We start from the raw sequence: 22176 nt of genomic DNA, 5'->3' as shown, positions 1-22176 counted from the left end.
CTTTACGGTGATATCTGGCCATCAAACGTTCTGCGAGCGGCTAGTTAGCTGTTCTAGCCGCTAAAGCTGAATTCCAGTTTTCCGTGTACCTTGGTAGAGGGAGTACAATGCTTCAATATAGTTTAACCGAGTTTGAATCGTTGCGTGCGGGCAGCATATCACCTCTCACTTTTGTCCCCCTGGCTGTTGAAGCAAATGCTGCTTTCTTTCACCCAGTTACGTTAAGGTATACGAGCACGTGATTCGTCTCGCGGGAGTTGTATTGTATGCCGGGGCGAGTCTTCAGCTGCTACGCTCGGCTCAAGTCTGAAGGTCGAACTATTCTGGCTTCATACAAAATCCCAGACGCTGTTTTCACTGAGTGAAGTCTGTCCCCCATCGCGTCTAGAGGTAAACAAGCCCGAGTCTATTTTCTTCGGTAGAGCTTCTGCAGGAGCAACTAGAGCTTGTCACGCTCCGCAACGGATGGGACAAGGAACTTGCAACAAACAACTTAAACAAGGTGAGTGCGGAAAGCGCCGCTTTACAGATGTTCGTTCTCCTGCGTTCGTTTCGATCTCTCGCTGGTCTGATTCAGGGAAAAAAATTCCCCCATTCCTTTCCTGAATGCCGACGTACTACGTCATCCACAAAAAGGCAATTACTTATTCCAGAAGGGAAACAGGATGTTATGCAAGAAGTTGGAGCAGACATATTGCGATGGTAGTTTCACAGAGCGATGACAGAGCTGCCTTGCAGCAAAAAGAAAGAATGGCTGCAGTGCGCACAGGCTTGAGAAATGTTTGCCAGGTGTCCTTGATCAGTGCATCTATGAACATCAGGCGCACTACAAAGCAAGGCTCATGTCTTCGTCGCATTGAAGCACAGTATGAGTGACATTACGTGTCTTCCTAATAGGGGGCTAACCACCTGGCTACGGATCTGAAGTCTTGGTTTACAGGTAATTACGAAAGCAGGCGAGCTCTATCAAGCCTCGAAGCATAAGAGCAAACTGCAAGTTCAAGGTTCGTAACGAAAAGAAGAGTAGTCCTGGTGTAGCAATATTTTCAGTCTGCAGTAGTGAATACTCTTCATTAGTGATGGCGCTACCCTGTATTGATGTCTTGATGGGGACTTTTAGTGACAGTATAGCAATAAAAGGCTTCCGATTTTTAATTTTTATCTAAGCTTCAAAATAAAAAATCTTGTGCAGGTAGTTAGTGGGAAAGCATATATTTTTGGAGACAGTCCTTTCGGAATGGAGACTTAAAAAAGAATTTCCCAAGGTCATTTATGAAACAAATTTTTAAGTAAGCAGGGAACAAACTACCCACGCGTAAAGGTCCTAGTAGGTACAAAAGATCGGTTGTGGCCGCTGACCAATCTGAAATTATGGCCACAATTCTCTTGACGTGAATTCCTCGCAAGACATCATCCACTAACAATTTTCTTGAAGCACCTAACTTAAGCTGCATTTTCTTTTGTGCGCAACCACCTGTCCGAGTCGAAATTGCACCGTCTTTTAATGACAATCTTTATATCCCATTCTGCAAAATCGTCAGAAGTGATGATTTGGTATGAAAAGGACAATATATAAAGGGAGGCCTCGTTTTTAGAAACTAAAAAGCTCCCAGGCACGCTAACAGCGATAACACAGGCCACAAAGTACAAAGGGTGATAGATAGCATACCTCCTGGTTTGGCGGTGTCCCTTCCCGCTCCATGACGTCGTAAGGGGTTCGTTTATTTACGTCCTTAGACAAGCACCGACTGTACAAACAAGTTCTGAAGACTAGTATGGAAAAAGTCAGAAACGTTTGTAATACAGTGAACAGGTTATTTACGCAAAGGTACAGGGTAGCTTTCGGTAATGTTCTCCACAGCTCTTGTCATTCTTTGCGCGAGTCAATCACGAACTATCCATACTGGGAAACTGTGCTGCGCCCTTCGAAACAATTAGATTTCTAGTTGAGAACGCTTTTAATTCTTGCATACAGCCAATTATTTTTTTATTTTTATTTTTTTGCGCCAGTTGATATTAGGTGAAGATGAGGGAACCTGCACTTATAATGCAGCGAATGACGAAAAGAAATATCGCTGCAATAATCTCTGGCTTGATTCTCGCTCAAAATCAGAACCAAACACTACCGGCGCAATGTATGCGCACTGAAAACGAGCGTGTTCAAACGTACTAATAATGGTTGGTCATTTAGAGCCAGTGAGATGCGGAATAAGAAATGACCGTGCTGGAAGAAACTGCTTTTCGCTTGGAAGCATCCAGCTGGCACTAGCTTATCTTGTAATGTCCGTAAACTATCATAATAAACACGTAACCCAACGAAGCCAAACCAGCCTCGCTATTTTGTTTTCCGCCTCTCTTCTCTCCGCTAAGTTTGTTTGAGTGGCCTTCTCAAATTGCAGGGCCTGCGTCATTCGCTCTTGCTGCCTATTTCTTTCTTATTATTATTTTTTTTTTTTTTTTTGTGATCGCGACAGTTGGCCGATAGCTGTTGTTCGGCGTAGCCGCTGCACAGTCCCGTCCCGAGAGTCGACGGATTACACAACAATGGGTTCCCCAGCACACCGCAGAACACGGTCAAACTCTGCGACGCGTTTCATCGAGTGCGAGTGTCAAGAGCGTGCGCTGACAGGTGCATTTGCCGACAGCATCGTGCCCTTGTTCCGCATTCACCTCCAATCGTTTTCTTATTCTTTTCTTTCACAGTGCTTTGAACATAAAATTGCTAGCATGAGAGGTCCTGAGACGTGATGCCGTCTAGTGACGAGGTATGGTGACGACGAACATTTGCTTCGGTGAGTAACCATAATATTTACCCGCTGTTGACATAGTTATGTTTACATAGTCAGCGCTGCAATTACACGACGCCAAATAACTGCCCCGTTAGTTGTGGCTTCATTGTTCCGCTTTCGAGCTCGAGGAGTACATTTCGATCACGACCGCGGCGATCGCATTTGGAAGAAAGCCTACACGCAAAACCACCGTTATGCTGAGACGTGTGCACGTGAAAGAGGTGAAGAGCCCCAGACAGCCGAAACTATTCCCGGACCGCTCTGCATGGCTTGCCTGACAACACACAACGTCGCTTTGGCATGTTTAAAATCGCATTAATCAACGATTAACCACCAAGTCAAGTGAGTCATATAAAATATTCCCTCCAACTAATTCGGGACAACTAAGAGGCGACCGTGGAGCCGTCTCCTTCTTTCATCGCAATAGTAATGCCCGCAATGGGAGTAGCGCCAGTATGTATGTCGCAACAAAAAGTAAGCTCCGCCTTTAACTGTATGACGCGATAGCGATAACCGGCCCCGTCTGCTGTTCTCCTTGCGGTTCCTCGTCCGCGTACATGGAGTGTCTGTCGATTAATTACAGATACCCTAACTTAGGCCTCTAGTATACCCCACACAGCATACAGTGCTAAGCTACCACTTATCACTTTAACCAAGGCGTACAAACGTGCCATGCGTGGTCAAGGAGTATAGACCAACACCGTGTTTACAAACAAAGGGGGCGCTCGCGGCGCTGCAGCCGACTGGGGGTGAAAAATAGGCTTAGCGCCCATAGGAATATATGGAAGCGAAAGATTTCATTTCTGTTTTCTCATTTCAGAGAGCGCCTATGATGTCGTTATTAGATACAAAGCAACCATGAACATCCTAGAACAAATAGTGAAAGTATAAAATCTCATTACCGAGGCGAAGTATTTTTAAAACACCGCGAAACGTAGGGGGGTGCGAGTGGGGAGGGCGACCCGTAGAAATACATGTAAACAGAACTTACCGGAACATTTTTCTCATTTCGCAGAGCATCAGAAGTGGTGGCCGGTCGTTAAACGTTGACCAGCGCTTTGAAGAAGTGTGTGATAAAGTATGGTACGTTACGGAGGCAGTCTACTTTTAAAACTCCCCGAATAACCTGTGTTATGAATCCAGACACCGCTAAGAGGCAAGCTGCGTGTAGCGAATCGCACAGCTTTGCTTACAGTCTGATATGCTGCCGCATAGGGTAAATAAGCTTGATAATACTGTCGCTCCAGTGATACGCGCTAGACAGAATTACATTTAAAAAGCAGTTGTCAAACGCCATATGACAATATGAACCGAACGAGATTCGCGCATTGCAGCAGACGACAGCGAGCAGCTGGTGATACCCACCGCGGCCGCCTCCAGCTCCGGAGCGTCTGCTAGCGACAGCGCCGGTGGTGCATTGCTGTCTGCAATTGTGCGCGGTCAGTTTATCGTGCTGTGAACGGTCCCGCAAGTCGCCAGACTTGCAGCACTTGCAAGGGAATGTTGTATGCCATGCAACATGATGTCGGGGCGTGATACAAGATGTTCACCAAAAAATGAGAAGGATTCAACGCTGCTGAACTGAGTAAAATGTTGCGGTAAATTGTGTTTACATGTGTTTCTAAGGGTCGCCCTCCCAAGTCGCACCCGCATACGTTTCGCAGTGTTTTAAAAATACTTCGCCTCGTTAATGAGATTTCATACTTTCGTGATCTGTTCCAGGATGTTCATGGTTGCTCTGTACCGAATAACAACATCACAGATGACCTGTGAAATTAGAAAACTGCTTTGGAGTATTTCGCTTCCATGTATTCCTATGGGCGCTGAGCCTATTTTTCACCCCCAGTCGGACCACGCTTGCGATAGAAGCGCCACCGCATCATGCTTACGTCACAGATCGGTGTTGGTCTATAAGCGTGCCTTACTCGGCATTCCAAGAGACCTTCGAGATTGCCTCCTCTCCCATGCTCCGACCTTAAATGAGCAACCCCAGTTGGCGGCTCCTCCAAATTTTGTGACGTCACGTGGTCTCGTTACGTCACACAGCCCATCGACGAATCTGCGTCTGGCCATGTCACCTGCAAACTACCACCTACCAGTGTTATGCCCGGCCTTAAAAGAGCAGAAAGTTGGGCGAGTTGGTAGATATTCGTGGCTGAAAAAGACACGAACTGGAAACAGGGACGGAGAAAGAACGACAAGGACAACGACAAGCGCCTGTCCTTGTCTTTCTTTCTCCGTCCCTGTTTCCAGTTCGCGCCTTTTTCAGCCTTGTATGCCCGGCCATGTTTTTGCCCTTAAAACGCCGAAAACGACGACGCCGGATTTGCTACAGAACGGAGCCTTTGACGCTATTGCGTTAAAAGATTATTGACTCCATTTGTGCATCAAGCGATCGCTTATTGGCCAGTGAAAATAGAACTCTGTTAATTTCCCCTGCTGGCGGGTAAAAACATACTTTTTGTGACCACGTGCCAGAGATAAGCTGGGAGTCACTTGGCTCTAGAAAAAGCAGCCCTGCGGTGAATTTTGAGAAAAGGGTGAGAATACGGCGCATTTTTGCCACCTTGCCTGCGTACAACTGGACCACGTGACACCAAAAAAGTAAGGCTAGTGATATCATTTTTTTTTTATTATTATGATTACGAAGTACTACTACCCCCGACGTTGACGCCGTAAAGTAATGCAACGGTAACACAAATATTTTAAAGACACATCTCGCTTTCTCGCCCATGCCGCGTCTTCACGGCATGATACTCAACTATTGACTCGAAAAAGCCCAAGGTAACGTGGCACTATCAAGAGTACGTCAGCTGACTAATAGATGCGTCTTCCGCGTCGAAGTGTGTTCTCCTTTCTAACACAATTTTTGTTCTCGATGTGACCCCGCCCACGGCTGCGCAAACGAAGTGCTACTGCTTCTCCACTGCAAGAACTGCGCATGTACAAAGGGACAAGTTAGAATATCCAATGAAGCGGCGGCGGCTTCGAAAGCGAACTTGAACCAAATAAAGGTTGGTTACGACGCTGTCGCATGACGGAACTATTTCATTCTTTTTTTTTTTTGTTACTACTTACTAAATGATTGTTTGAATGCAAAGGTGTACTAATTTGAGAAACCAGTACCGTAAATGCCAAGAGGCTTGCAAACACTTCTGACATATTCCGCCCAGAGTTCACAGCACATAAGTCATCGTCAGCGCAGGTGCACAGCAGCTGGAAGCCACCTTTTTCGTTGAACGAGCATTTCTTTTCGTATACATTCTGTCTGGCAGCAACGATAAACATCCTAGTTTATGTGACGTCGGACTCTCGTAGTGTGGCCGCAGACAAGGTGCCCAACGCGTGTTGTCACGTGGTCGTGACAATGCCGAAGGCAGCAAGCGAAGAGGCTGGAGTTGCACTTAAATGAACTCTTTATTGGGCTAACTTGCGCCCACAAACGAACTAAGTAACTAGGCGGCAGCGATAACCGCAACCGTGCTCGGCGGTCGTCGAATTACGAATGCCTGGCGTGCTCGTCAGCGGTCAATTTAACGCCGGCGAATAAACATTTGGATAAAACCGCTAAAGGTGACTAGAACAACCTGGAACAATGTGAAAGCAGACGCGAGTGGGTGCAACCATTCTATACGCATCTCGACGCATCTTGCGTCCCAGATAAAATGATAAAAAAGCGTCTCGCAACACTGCGCGTCCACAAAGAGCACAAGATCGTTCCGTACCACTATAATCCCTCTGATAAGGCCGCAGGCTGGCGGCTGTCACAAAAACAATATATTAAGATTTCAATGGTTCGCCCAATTACTCCCCGTTAAAGAAATAAAAAATAAAAAGAAAAAAAAAGCATCTCCTCGATGTTCCAAGGTAAACGCAGGAGGCTAAACATCAGCATTAGAAATGAAGGGGGGGAAGGGGAGGGGGGATTGCACCTGTGCCGTGGAAACGCTATTTTTATGGAAGCCAAGAGTGAGAACAACTTCAGTGAGACTTGGGTGGGTGCCAAAAAATCAGAAATGGTCGTAATAGTCCAGTTTTAAATATGACTTGCGAGAGGGCTCCTATTGTCTTATCGCCAGATTCACTGCAATTTTTCGTAAGCAGTCAAGCTAAGATGGTGATTTTCAGTGCGTTGAAAAAGAAGAGCATGCAATAAATCAAGTGCTGCTCCTCGCGTGCAGTAAATGTTACTCGTAGTTTTGCGTTTGTTCCATTTGCCCGTTAATGTCATAATTAAGCTGCATTTCGTTATACTTACATTCTTGTATTTTTTTTTTTTGTACTACGAGTGCGGCTGTTCTTAAATCATTTTAACAAAGCAAAAGTAATTGTTGTCAATTCTGTAAATGTAGCCATTCTACTCATTTTTTTTTTCAAATATTATTTTTACTAATGACACACACACACACACACACACACACACAGTCCTTCGTCGGCGCCTTCAAGATACAAACGTAGTGATTGCTACAATTCCTTATTAAAATACATACATTCATAAGTAAGCAATCTGTGACGGTTGGTTGACTGAGTCTGACGAGACATTTCGGGGACCTCATTCAATGATATGCTATCGACGTTTTAAATACAGTTCAAGAGAGATGCATTATAATTGCTCCTAGTCCTTAAACCTCAGATACTAATTAATGACGCTCAAAAACATTCCCTGAGAGACGTCTGCGCACTGCTAGTGAAACGGTTCGAGAGTTCCTTCAGTGAAACTACTATCAGTAGGATGTGTTGTCGGGCCAGTTGGTGCAATAGTTCAGGCATGATAGTTGCGCGACACTATCATGTCTGAAAGAAAGAAACTACTATGCTCACGAGGAGCTTATGGGCAGTCCACGCTCTTTCTCTGGTGCTTTCTCGCTTGCGTCCTTTCAGACGAAATTTGAAATGGTGCATCACCAACTACAAGCAATGATGTTTTCGTTGTATTTGTGTATCACGGCTAGTTTAACCAATTCTGTAAATAAGTACTGCAATTGAATAAAGTAGAAAAAAATTGACTGGAGGTAAAGCTAACAGCTGCCCCAGGCTTCGCAAGACTGTCAAAAATATTATCAAGTAATCCTGAGCCTCAATTCAGCCTCATCGGGACAGTCACATGCCTCGAACTCCAGACCATTTAGACTTGTAGTCGGACATCCCCACTAGGACATCCTTAAACTGGACAGACACGTTACTAAAGCGTATTAAACAACGAATATGTCATTATCAGCTCCGATGACTCGACGCCTGATGAACGAGAACTTCGTGTTGATTTGAAGTGATGGCCTTTTCAAGGTTTACTATAAATCTTCCTTGTGGCCATGCTGACTTTTTATTTCTGTGCCTGACAAAAATCGCTCGCATGTATAGTACTTTCGCGAGTACGCAAAAAGTTTACATACTTGCGGATGAGAAAGCGTGAAATGAAGTTCGGCCTTCATTCAAAATGCGAGGGCCCGCGCGAGATCATTCCAGAACGCAAATGTGTCTAGCAAGCAGTAAATAAGGTGTACGAGTATTGATTCAATATAGTTCATCAAAGGAAACAGACAGGTTCAGAAGGAAAAAGGAAAAAAAAAATTATTCCGATTGGAACAATTCTCAGTCCCTTAATTTTCTCACATCCAACCAATATTTCCTTCGCCTCCACGCTCCCGTTTCAAATCGGTAACGCGATTTAACATTATAAGATCAGGCCTGCGTCAATTCGAAAAGTCTCTAATGTATCGCGAGGTCGGCGACGTCACAGAGTTCACGTGGCATGGCCGATCGTTGATTGGTCGGCGGGGTGTGTGACGTCACGTGACATGGCCAGATTCGAAGATGTGCTGGCAGTCGGCAGATTCACGGGCCACGTGACATGGCCGAGCACGATGGCGGGCTCGGAGGTAGTTGGTAGCAGAGCTTGGTTGTGCACAGACGTGTCTAGACAACTTCGCGTACTCCACTGGAATTGAGGGAATCAATGTCACGTGTGCCTACCGTAGCAGAAAAACAGCCCGGAGTCACTGACTTGAATCCACGACCTGCAGGAAGTGCTAAAGATTAAAAATAGAAGCGACAATGAGCGCGTCAGGCTGTAATGACAGGAACAGCAGCAATATTGCTTCAAATGTTATCGCATCCTACTGTTAAGTTGATAGGCGTCCCTATCATTTTTCTTTTTTTCATGAAGCGTTGGCGAACACTATCTGGAGAACGCTGGCAACAAGTACTGTTCTTTTTCCATCTCGCAGGAAAGAAGTGCAGGAGCTGAAAAAATATGCTACAAGAACGTGGGCTGCTTCTTCCGACGGGACCGGCTCACACTGCCGTCCCAGTTCCCTGGAAACCCAAACCTGTTCCCGCCTCAGTTTTTTCTCTATTCCAGAAGTCAGAGGTACTATCCCACGATATTGTTGCTCAAGCCAAAAGGAAATTACCGACATCTACGACAGTTTAACAAGACGAAGCCATTGTTTATTTTGATTCACGGTTGGCTGGAGTCTGCGTACGCTCCTTGGGCGCAAGCCATCAAAGACGCCCTACTCCAAGAGGTGAGCACACTTTTCCTCTGAGCTCACTGTCACTAACCTACCCACCGTAGTTCTGTACTATCACAGCTCGTTCTCGTTATTTCATATTACAGCATCCTTCGCACGCGAAAATTTTCGCTCACACGGAAGGCGTCCGGCGCTAATGGCTATGATTGGCGCCGTGAAGCCATGGCACTGTGCAGTACGCTCGTGATAAGGAAACGAGTTGTAAAGTATCCTCAATGGTGTGTTTTCTACGTATTTTTAAGATGATATAACGTTTGGCTACTTAAAAATGCAATCTTGAACGCAAAAGTCGCGCCATGCATTAGATCCGACAGTTCTGTCAGATGCACTGCGACTCGTTCGGCGAGCCCGCTTGTCTTTATAGTAATCTCAGGTTTCTTGTCCAGAATGCGGATCAAGCGCGCACTCTTGACACAACACATTTCAGTGCATGGCATAAGTGATTAACGGTATAATGCAGCCAAGGGAAAGGGGACGCACTTACAAAGTTAATCTTCGTTTGCAGCCAAAGATGTGTTCGTCGAGGGAGCACGGCATCAACGCAACTATGAGCGAACGTTTCTTAAGGTGAAAGCCTTTGATGGCTCATCGTTGTCATCAGCTAAAGTGCCACGCATTTTCGGCGGCTCTGATACTTAAAAATAAGTTAATAAGCCTTGTCTCCCAACGGGAAATCGAACCTCCATCCTTTGGATCCCCAGCCTAGCACTTTACCACTGCGCCACGCCCCAGATTTTTTTTTCTTTCTTTATTGCCTGGCTTTGGCACACGACATAACACAAAAGGGAAACCCCATCAAAACATGAAAAAGGACACCTAAGGCAATGTACATGAATGAATGTCATGATCAGCAAGTATTAGACTGGCCTCATCGCTTTAAAACTCCCGCAGCGACAACAAAGGCTCTACCCTTGAGAGCCATTCGGGAGGTTCTGCAGCCACTTTTTGAATGGCAATAAACCGCTCCATACTCTCTCGAAAATACATTCGAGCAGGTCTGGCACCTCTGTCACAGCGATAGTATGCCATTCTGGAAACGCTCTTCATAATTCCCCTTGTCTACAGTGAGAATGATAGCGAGATTCCGCGAGTGACTGATACTGCGCCTTTCCTTTCCTGTCGACGAATTATAGAACGCCGGTGAACTTTAATGCGTTCAATTAAATGCTGGTTGTATTCAACAAGGGGCGCTCGATGTACCGTCACTACAGGTCATGACGTCACCAGGCCATTCATGCATATACGAAGCTGACTCCACCGGGCGTCCGATCCATGGCGTCCGTGCGCCCTTTTATTTGCCGCTTCCTTGAACGCCGCACCACACAGCGAACAGAAGCACACCCAGATGTCTAGGAGGCGTTAGTACAGCAGGCATCAGCGGCGTTTGAAATTGATTTACAGGATAGAAAAGGCGCAGTATCTGTCCCAATTCTCCGCGTACACATGTACCATGTCATAAAGGAAGGGAGGAATGTTAAACAGTAGTCACCCTCTTTACTCGAAGCATCATTCACCGCCGCATTCGCAACAAATGCGTAGCAGAATGCGGCACTCAGGCTTTCGCCTTTCACCACTTTAGTCACCAAAGTGTCTCGTAATTTTTTTTTTTTTTGCCTGCAATGAATGAACCAATGAAGCCTTTATTTGAATGAAGTGATAGCTCTCGGCCGCTGTTTGGGCAATTAGGGAGTTAGGAGAGATGGGAGTGTAGCTTCTTCTTGTTCACGGTTCTTCAAGCTGTTTCTCGTTGCTTGCCATGCAGCCGATCTGTGCGCTGTAAGTCGACCTCTCTCACTCTATACGAAGCAGGCCGCTCTCACTGCCATAGGTGGCAATGGAATATTGTACTGCGGTGCTTGATAGAATATGATCTGCTAGGGTGGGCATGTCTTCGTGTGGAATATGCATAATTTTGTTTCTTCCTCGTGAAAACAATGCGCATTGCCATATAAGATGTTTTAGGTCTGCTGTGCACTGTTCCTGACAGTGGGTGCATATGTTGTGTTTGAGTGTTTTGTGTCTGCCGAGAAACACCGGCGTTGGCGTTGCTTCTTATAACCTAAGCCTGCTGTCGTGTTTTATTTTGGTGCGTACATAGTGCATCATAGCTCTGTTACACTTGCAAAGCTATGATGCACTATCTACGCACCAAAATAAAACACGACAGCAGGCTTAGGTTATAAGAAGCAACACCAATGCCGGAGTTTGACAACACGAAAGGGCTCACTCGACCACAAGAGATATTTCTCAACAAAGTAATAAACGCAGTCTACACACCACGCATACTTGCCTGCAATAGAAACATCGGAATACAAAAACCGACCAAAAGGTACGAAAAAAAATCGTAGTTTTTTTTTTTTTTTTAAAGGCGACGGTTTGGGACATACCCACTGCGTCCGGATCAGCACTGCATAGCAGTTTTATTCCGTCGTTATTCACTGGAGCTATGAATCCAAAATGAGGGGGAAAGGTTCGACTCTGGAATCAAGCTTGTGAAATGAATTGGACCTATAATGGGTGTACGATGCTTCTATAGAAGGAATTTATCCTCTTCAAGACCGCTTTGGCAGACACAATCTTCATTACCGTAGCAGTCTCTGCGTGTTGGTTATTCATGATGGAAAAATACAGCGCAAAGAAGGGGCAGACAGAGCCTTCATTACCGTAGCAGTCTGGGCGTTTGGTTATTCATGATGGAAAAATACAGCGCAAGGAAGTACAAGGACAAAATGAAGACACATAGGACACACACACGAGCGCTCGTGTGTCCTATGTGTCTTCATTTTGTCCTTGTCCTTCTTTGAGCTGTATTTTTTCATCAGAGTTTTCATGTCAAAAAACTGGTCGGTCCCGAGCTAAAGCGCCTTCACCCGACACAGCCCTATTTTCCCGTAGCATGATACGTCCCTAATAATGAGAAATGAGAATACTCACAATACCGCGGGCAAATCCTAATTACAAGTAGCAAAGCTTCCAATATACCGGCAAGATAACAATCTCGCGAATGCTGTGCATTCTGTTCTCTCATTTAGTTGAATGTGTATTGCCCGTACTTTTTTTTTTTTTCATGATCGTATACAATACTGGGGCCGTTCCATAAGGAGCCATTATCTATTTGCCATTTTGAACCAGTTCGGTCCTCTTACATTGGTCACTATTGCTTGGGGGCGTAGCTGCAGCTTCCAAGAGTCCATGAGAAGCGACGACACCATTGGCATTAATCGCCATTCTCGACCGAACTTCGCCGTTGGATGCAGAGCTGGAGCCTGCAGCGAATACCGAAGGCTATTGTCTACATGGGGGCTCGCTATGTTGACACGACCGCGATTGGCTGCTTGCTGCTTGCATATGATCCTACCATCATGCTGACCTCACGCATAAATAAATGAAAAATGAACATAAATTTCAAATGGGCCCTTATAGAATACGGCCCCTTGATTATTACCACAACTGCTGACAGCGTAGTCACTCTCTGGACGTAAAGTATGGGCTACAAAACCAGATACACGGATAGTGCAATACAGCTAATGGCTAAACAAATACAAATGCTGCAAACATTACCATGGAGCATTTTCGGCATGAATACTGGGGCAATAAAATGAGGAGCAATTGGCATATGAATGAACCGCTCAACTGACCTCGGGCTTTGCAAGAGTGTGACTCACTTTCAACACGCCTGGCAGCGGCTCTTACTGCTACTAAGCGCTAACATTGTGTGCCAAAAAAAGAACCTTCACAAAAAACTACTACACTATCAAAAGTGAAAGATAAAGCAACAACTCTCCTCTTTATCTCATGTCATCTGAGCTCTTATCCTTGTTAAAGGCCTTACTGACCATAGAGAACACGAGCTCGTTACTTCTTTCTGCATGGACATGGTATATTTTGGTTTGCCTATAGGCAGTTACAAAGGGCTTCGTTTATAGTTGCAGTAATCTATCGCATAACATTGTGCTACATTTGCATTGCGCCGAACACCGTACCGGATTACCACATACCATTATACCACAGGTAACGTCTAAAACAGAAAGAATAGATGCTTTCAGAATTTTAAAGATTATTTGCCCTTCGCCGGCCAATAACGTCATCGTGCTCACGTTTGAGAGCTGTGGGCTGGTAGCCCGCAGTCTCTGTTCGCGAAGTATCTATTTAGTTATTTGCTCATAATCGCACCACCCAACAACATTACTCCATGGAGAGGTTGACTGAATGAAACATGTCCGTTATTGAAAGCTTTTCATGTACTCATTGATGGAGCCATCTGTGCAGACGTGTGACATGTGCAGATGTTAACAGGATGCGGGAGCACGGAAAAGTTAGTTAAAGTTATTTTGAAAACTACTCGATGAAAGCGAACGACAAACCTTATTAATAAGAGATTTGCTGCGCATCCGAAGGTTGGATCATTATCTTCGGTCGTCCGAGAACATTACCTTACAGTATTCCACAATCGCCTCATAATTAAAATTGTTGTCGGAGAGAGCAGGACTTGAGCTCAGCAAAATCCAGTCGCCGAGAAGAAATACCTGCGGAGCTGAAAGGAGTTAGTCCATGTCTTACACTCGTCGCAGGTTGACTGCAACGTAATGGTGGTGGACTGGCGGGGCCTGGCAGCCACGACGTACGCCAACGCGGCGGCCAACACCGCAGCCGTGGGCCGCACTCTGTCGCTGCTCGTGCAGCGGCTATTTGGAGAGTTTCCACTGCACGCCGCACTTGTGCATGCCATCGGATACAGCTTCGGCGCGCAGGTGGCCGGCTTCTTCGGCAGGAACCTGAAGCGAGCCACGGGTTCGCTCATCGCGCGCATAACGGGTGAGTTCCAACGGTGAACGAACGAAATTGGCGAGCGCCTACTGCGGCCACCCAATGGCATTCATGCACGTTGCAGGTGCGGCCAGAATTCGATAACGGAAACCTTTGCTGTGCGTGCTTACTCATGATTTGAAAGGGTTTGAGCAACCCGAGCGGCTAATGAAAGTTTGGCTGTTCATAGATCCGTCTTTTACCGGTCACTTCCTGATTAACTTTTCAGCCGCTAATGATGATCGTCTATTCCTGAAAGACGGAAAGCAGCGATCACGTTAATGCGCTGCGGTCATGCTAAACATTTTTTTTAACCCCCATAGTGTGCCTCGCAAAATATACGAGAGGTGGTTGAAGTTCTGACCTTTTCCAGTAAAACGAAAAGCAGATAGAAGATACATCTGTTATTAGCTGTCTGCCGCAGTCTAACATTAGCCTGTTCAAAAGGGTTCGCGGTAGCATGTCCCCGCGGGGGTTCTCACTGCGAGCTCTCTTGTCTCAACAGCCGTGCCGATTCCCCTGCCACTGTGAGCAATATTTCGAAGAAATTTCACTTTACAGCATCACTGCGGTGTAGTGCATGTCCGGGACTCATCTCCGACTCTCCGACTGTGGGATAAAAAAAAAACAAAAAGAAGAAGACATTTGACGAGAGAACTTGCGGAGTGGGGAGAGGGGCTGGTTTCGTTGATATAACGAGTGCTCATCCATATTTGCACAATGATTATATCGTCATTCTAAAGGAGCGCCAGTGAAATACCTGGAAGCAACTGGTATCTTAATTAGAAACAAATTTCTAATACATAGAAGCGGAACAGCGTGCTATGACGCAAGGCGATAAAACGGCGAGTCCGCGAAACGCCGATTCCAAGGACCCGGCAACGCAGGCTCCCTGTGTTGCCGTCCCACAACCCCATCACGCCTCGGGGCTCGAGGCACACTCGTTGCTTTGACAGATCGGGAAGTCACGCGGCGCTTGTGGTGCCATTTAAGTATTACGAAGTTTTGTCGTGGCCACCGCGCGCCTCGCATGTCGAAAGGCGAAAGGCAACCAAACTTTGTTACGAAATGTGTTTTCCTCCTCATGTATGGGAGGGTTTTGAGGAAAGAAACCAAGAGCACAGGCGATGAATGTTTGGGCTGCGCTGGCCTCTCTGCCCAGCACTTACGCAAGAGTTGCAGTTGCGCAATACTGCCCATAAAATTCGTGCAATTGGGAAAATAATGTGCTTTTTTCACTCGAAAACCACTAGCTAAAAAATGGTATTTTTTAGGTTTCATGTTTATCGTCAAAAAACGAGGCTTTCGCAAAATTTACCTTTCTATTCTGCGACAGGCGCACGACGTGTACGGTTCTTGACTCGCGCCAGGAGTCGCACCGAAGAAAACTGATTTCTGCTCTGTGCACGCATCATGTCCGGGCTGTTCTACGCGCGCCCCAGCGAAAGGTTCTTAGGATGGCGGCGGAAGACAGCCCCTCACGCACAGTAAACACAGAACTCGCCACGCTGGTTCGATTAGGAATTAAAATGTCTTTTGCCTTGTTTGGAAGGGGCAAAGTCTGATCATTTGTTGTGACTGAGATCGACAGTGTTGTTACATAACATGCTACGCCTTCACTGGCGCCAAATGACTGTTCTAAGAGAGAGAAAAAGCGAACTGCAGTCCGGGGTCTAAAAAAAGAAAGAAAGAACGGTGAAGAAAATTACTTTCAGATTAATCGGCAGCCCTCCACAAAGGCTTGCCTCGTAGGCAGGTTGCTTAGTGCAGTGTTGGTTTCTTTGCGTCGCTACGCAGTGCCGCTTTGAGCAGCGAAAATCCACTCCAAGCCGGAATAACTTTTTTTTTTTCGATGAAGTGTCATTGTTGTGATCGCCAAGCTGAGCGGTTGATCTCATGGATAAGCGGAGGCGTGGCGACGACTGAGGCAACTAGAATTCCAATACATGAAGTCTTCTTATCCTGGTACTGCATTTTAATCAGAAGCTAAGTGCAAAGCCGGGGGGTATACTTATAGCAGAAAACTGACAGCGGTTTAACCAGTTACGGGATAGAAAGTGATTCTGTTGCTATGCTGGCTTATCATGGTCAGTCAAGCTCAGGGAAAGCACAGGTACGGGTCGACTTTTGCATCGAATTGAGCTGTCGCTCGAAAATCGAGCGCTTCCCTGCGATGTCTGTATTCGAACACAATGTGTCAGTCAAATAGGGCGGATTCTGTACACCAGGAGGCGATCGCTGCAGGTATGGCTTCATGATCTTCATTCCTCTGGGACTGTATTTTGCAACGGTCATTTTCCCCATTCATTCTTTCACTCCTTCATCATTGACAGCTGTTCATTCTTAAGTAAGGATTGATAGCAAGCGGTGAAGCACATCATTTGCTAGCTTTAATGTGAAAGGCAGAGGTAAAGGCCAATGGTAAAGATGAAAAAAGGATATGTCTAAAAACCGATCCTTACAACATGCGACCCCTGGACACGACCGGCTGCTTCCCTGTGCTCTGCCCACGCCTCCAACTACCGCTGTTTTCGTTTCTTGCTGGGAATAGAACTCGAAATGCTCCAAGAAACCGCGTGGGCCCCCAAACCGACCACGTACATCAGGCCTTCATTATCGAGCCCCTTATGCAGGCTCGCTTTTATGCAGCAAAACAAGGCACGGCCAGCTCGGACACATCGCCGTCTCCGACAGCATTCGCAGGGGCTGAATGAAACATTTCAACGCAGTAGCATATGTATTCCCTTGCTCTCGTCGGATTTTCTTTCCAGTCTTGCCTCTGGGCCAAGATAATATAGTAACGATATTGCAGCTCTATTCCTTTTTTATTATTGCAACAGCATTAAGGATGCGATGGAGGAGAAAACTGCCCGGTGTCGGCTTCTGTGTATAGTGTATAGTGTGCAGAAAATAAGCAACTACGATTAGAAATGGGATAAAAATGGAATAACAAATGGAATAAAAATAAACTAAAGGCGTAAAAATCCATCGTCGCAACTCTGCAGCCTTGGACCCGGCGGGGCCGTTGTTCAACGACACCAACGTGTGCGTATGCTCCGAGGACGCGGCGTTCGTGGACGTGATCCACACCAGCGGGGGGTACCCGAACCAGCCATGGCAGCTGGGGCTCCTCCGACCAACGGGCCACGTGGACTTCTACGTGAACGGTGCTAAGAATCAACCAGGATGCTACGGCTGTGAGTTTTCCCTCAGCCTGATTGTATGTGCCGGCGAACAGGTGTCATCCTGAAGGAGCGAAATTTTGAACATATTCCGGTGCGCTAGTCCTCAGCACGTATGTTGCGCCCTCGGCAGGCATCCGACTGAAATCTTAAAGGAATAACTGCGTTACAACTCTGAAATAGGCACTATTTGAACAAAGCAGTTCTTGAGCTTTCTTTGTCTGCAAAATAGGGCCAGCGTGAATCTACGTACGGGGAAGGGATCGGAGCCGCATCGCTAATATGAACTGTACGCTACTCTCACGGTGAGTACAGCCATTCGAGTGCGACATGTGCGCGGCCAACGGTCTGTAACTACTAACAGTCGAAGCCAAGAAATTGCAGATTTCAGGTGTCTATATACTGCTCGCGGAAGTCATTCAGCATATATCTAAGGGTGACACGCGTGCAAAAGATGAGAGAAGGAAATGTCGAATTCCGGAAATAATTCGTCAACTCTCACTCGCGTGGTGTCATAGTGGTGTCACGCTATGTGCCACTCCGTGACGTTCGTCCTAATTTATTTATTTATTTATTTATTTATTTATTTATTTATTTATTTTTACTCTCAGGGCCGTACAGGCATTACATTCGAAGCCTCATAAGTCCGGCATAACTTGCCCGTAATTAGCTTACTCTCGAGTTAAAGCTCCTTGTATTTTACAATTTATCTGCTGTGATACAAAAGCTCACTCAATAAGGAGAATTCAGACTTATGACGTTTATTAAGGATAAGCAACTCTAGGAGTAACACACCTTCCAGGGTAACTTTGATCATAGTGGCACAGGTCCACATAAAAAGAGCAGGTAGAAAATACAACCGTTTTCGTGGCGTTTTCTCACTAAATGGCTAGTTATTACATTGACAATATTTACAGCCCTTAAAGTGTCCTTCATCGACAACTTCAGGCATATCTATACCACTAACTGGCTGAAATGGAATACCGAATGTTTCCGTTTCAGATGGCAAAAGTTTTAGAGTTCCCCAAAAATGTTCAAAGCGGCAAGTTGCATCATTTGGCAACGCCCCTCGGTGAAAAATGATTTCGGTACAGTTACTTTGTACTGCACATGGAAACAGTCTAGGCTATGTTCCTTAGCATAACGTAGAAGTCAGAACCAGCACTGATGATTCGACTGCAGGAGAAGCTGCATATAATCTTCATTGTGAGGCACCATACTATGATTCGAACGTGTTTAGACCACATGCAGATACACAAAATTTATCCTCCTGAGCGTCAAGGCGCGCATGTAATATTACAGCATGACATGAGATTTTCAATATCACTTTAACGAATACGAATCTCAAGTGATGAAAGCACTATATGCAAGAACCGAACAGCGCGCCATGAGCCATAGTGCGCGGAGGGTGAAAATAAAAAAAGTCTCTCTGAGGAGTAGATTTTCGCGGAAGATGCACGGCCTGCGCGCATGTATTTTCGGAAGTGTGTTCAGAAGTTTTTGGAGAAAAGGAAAATACAGACTTGTACATTGAAATGGGCTCCACGGCTGGAACCGTTGACAAAGCTTGGATAATTTTAATGCAACAAAGCTTACCCCAAATTGTCGGTATAGGTGGCATGTCAATGCTTTTCTGTGTGTTCTTTCCTCCTCATCTTCTTCCTCCTCCTCCTCCTCCTTTTGAATTTGTCGGGAACTGGCAATAACGAAAAAAAAAGGGGGGGGTTCCTTCTTATCCTAAACTAGTGCTAATTAATTTACGAGTAACCTGCGAATAATCTTACATGCGGCGGGCGTGCGCTGGCCTGCAGTAATGTTATGAGGCCGGTGCCCATTTCCGCAGCCTCACTGTGCGACCACCAGCGAGCCCCAAACCTGTTCCTCGAGTCACTGGTAAACAAGGCCTGTCGCCTGAAGTCACAGCCGTGCTCCGGAGGCTTCGCTGCTTTCCTACGCGACCTTTGCGGCCGTCCTACGACGGCGGCCGGTGGCATCCAAGGAGAGATGGGTTTCTTCAGTCCGCGGGCAGCGGGTCGGGGAGTCCAGCTGATTACCACGACCGCCGGCCCACTGAGACACTTCTGCATTAAAAAGCGCAAAGCGTGACGATGACTATCTTTGCGTGTGTGACTGGCCGCAACGGCTTAATGATTTTGTCGTGGCCGGGATCGAATCTCGGCCTCTGCAACCACATTTCGGCGGAGGCGAAGCAGAAACGGCACCCGTTTGCTGTGCGATGTTATTCCACGTGAAACAATCCAAGGTGATCGAGATTAACCCGGAAGCCTTCCCTGCACGACGTCCCTCGTAGCGTGTTTTCCAGCTGTAAGGCGTTAAGCTCCACATATACCATTGATCTAAACCATAAATCCTTTGTACGTGCGTTCACGGATCCTAAACATTTATTACTTTTTGAACTATGTCTCGTGCTTCTATATGACCCATATCAAAACAATAGCGGAAGTGCCACTCACATTATTATCATTAGGTATTTAAGATTAGTCCTCATCACGCTGCTAATGTACTAGTAAAGCTTTACTTCCAACGATGCGGGTCTACAAAGCCTGTTTAACGCCGTTGCAGTAATCTCGTCATCAGACGGCTCGACGCACGGCCCCTCTCGGGGCAGTGTTCTGTCATTATCCTAAATATTATCTCAACTATGATGCAGCAGCGGGACAGGCGCAAGGTCAGGAAACAAAGCCACGTGCCATTGGATGCTGGCCAGAACTGCTTAACAGGCCTCATTTACGACGCACAGAGTGAAAGGCGGGAAGAGCGTCGGCATGGCTTGCCAAAAAATCTAGAGAACAGCTATTGATAACGGTCGCTACAGAGCTCTTCAAGTACACCCCGGGTATCCACTCCTAATCTCGACGCCGACGTTTCGGGGGACACGCATAGGCGCAGTCAGTGTTTCGGCACCCACGCCGTCGCTAGTCAGGGTCAACAGAAGCAGGCCTTCGGACCCAGAGACCTTCAACGTTACGGCAGCTTTCGTTACGCGTCCTACCTAGTGAAGATTCGCAGTTAAATGCGTATTACAAAGCAGAAAAGAAATACTAAACTCGTCATTGGGAGCAGTACGTACCGCCAGGGCTACAGTTTCGGGGCCAGAAGCGTCCGGTGCGTCAAGCGAAAACACCTCTAGTGAACGGCGGACTATACTTCCCGACAACGCCCCACGATGGCTTGCTTACTCGACATGCCTCAAAATTTTTTCGCGCTGAAACACGGAAGGGAAATTAGTTAGTTAGTTAGTTAGTTAGTTAGTTTGTTTGTTTGTTTGTTTGTTTGTTTGTTTGTTTGTTTGTTTGTTTGTTTGTTTGTTTGTTTGTTTGTTTGTTTGTTTGTTATACAACCCTCACGGCAAAGTGGTGTTATAGAGGACGCGAGGTATGAGCATAGAAATAACAAATACAAAAAGAAGCAGTTCATGAAAATAGACAAGCAAGACGCATTCACTGAACAATAATTTACAATGACTGGTGTAAATACTGGCGATCCTTGTTGGAAACAATGGGCTCCCCTGTTGCGTTCTTGTGATGTGTATGGTCTCGAACTTTTTAAAGCAAGAGTGCTGTGACATTATGCCTGCTTTATGAGAGTGCCCAATGCCATATGCACGTCAATGAGGATTCGATAAAAATATATATTAATTGGTTCACATGAAAGGAAAGGCGCAGTATCTCTCACACTTGTCCTGCGGTCACCTGAATCGCGCCGTAAGAAAAGAAAGGAAGGTGACAATAGTTGAGGGCTCCGGAGTAATTTCGACCACCCGGGGATCTTTAACGTGCACTGACATCGCACAGCACACGGAGACCTCTTCGTTTCGCCTCCTTCGGAACGCAGCCGTCGACGGTCGGGATCGAACCTGGGTACTCCAGTACAGTAGCCGAGCATCTCAACCCCTGCACTATGCACCATGGCGAGGTGAGATAAATAAGCAATTGCGGGTTAGAGCTGAAGCTTTTTTTTATCAAGAAAGCCAAGGCATGAAATGTCTATTCAGTAATAAAGTGTGAGTAGCTGCAATGGGTTTTCTTTGCTGTTTTGCGATCATAGTTGTGGAAAATTATGTTTAGAATTATTTTGCAATAGTTCCAGGGACTGGTGGACCTTATCGCTGGGGCTCGAAATAATGATAGCAATGATAATAATTATTTTATTGCTCTCTTGCAGACAAGTACATAAGAAAGTAGGTCAGTCAAGACCTATAAGAAGGCTTCCATCACTTGGTCGGTTAATATCGGCCAACAATAAGCAGTAGCTACACAACTGCAGAGACACATTTTGAAATATCTAGTAAACACTACGTTAAATCATAGCCAGCTAATAAGAAGTAAGAAAATAACAATACAGGAGGTAAGATTAACCAGTAGTTTACAGTAATATGGGCCCCTTTTAAAGCATTGTTTCTTGAACACATCAGAAATATCAATATCTAGTTCATTAACTTTTTTGATAATACAGACGCATCTTCAAGCCCTACCGTATTTCATTGCGCAAAGAGGTACACTAAAGGGGTAATATTTCATAATGCTCAGGGAGCAACACATTTCTTTTCGGAAGACGAGTGATTACGCAGGGCGGCTGCCTGAATCAAGAACGGTTTCACAGATGGGACACCAATCTTCACTTTTGGATGAGGGCGAATTGCATATGCGACATGTTTCTGCCTGCTCTTTGGAATGATTTCAATACATTGCCAACATGCAGTTACAAGCCTAGTAATTCCGTATCCTGACACACTATACGTTAGCTCAGGCGTTATGGCACATACGTTATTTTTGATCGAAGAAATGTTTTATATAAGAGCCATATTATTGAATTGGAAACAGAAGGAAAAGTCCGGATGGGTGCATC

General features: G+C 45.9%; 1 protein-coding gene across 1 annotated transcript; it reads left to right on the top strand.

Annotated features, from left to right (window-relative positions):
* Positions 1-307: 307 nt before the first annotated feature.
* LOC146203004 (phospholipase A1-like) lies at positions 308-20543 on the top strand. The gene is made up of 7 exons (XM_084588489.1): positions 308-502; positions 2704-2792; positions 5700-5803; positions 9014-9313; positions 13891-14134; positions 17131-17322; positions 19151-20543. The coding sequence occupies exons 2-7, from the start codon at positions 2768-2770 to the stop codon at positions 19411-19413; spliced, it is 1128 nt and encodes a 375-aa protein (XP_084444615.1). The 5' UTR covers positions 308-502; positions 2704-2767; the 3' UTR covers positions 19414-20543.
* The last annotated feature ends 1633 nt before the right edge of the window (positions 20544-22176 follow it).

The sequence above is a fragment of the Amblyomma maculatum genome, chromosome 1 (genome assembly GCF_055883805.1).
Source record: "Amblyomma maculatum isolate TAMU_Amacu chromosome 1, ASM5588380v1, whole genome shotgun sequence".
NCBI lineage: Eukaryota > Metazoa > Arthropoda > Arachnida > Ixodida > Ixodidae > Amblyomma > Amblyomma maculatum.
This window is presented reverse-complemented; position numbering and strand designations above follow the sequence as displayed.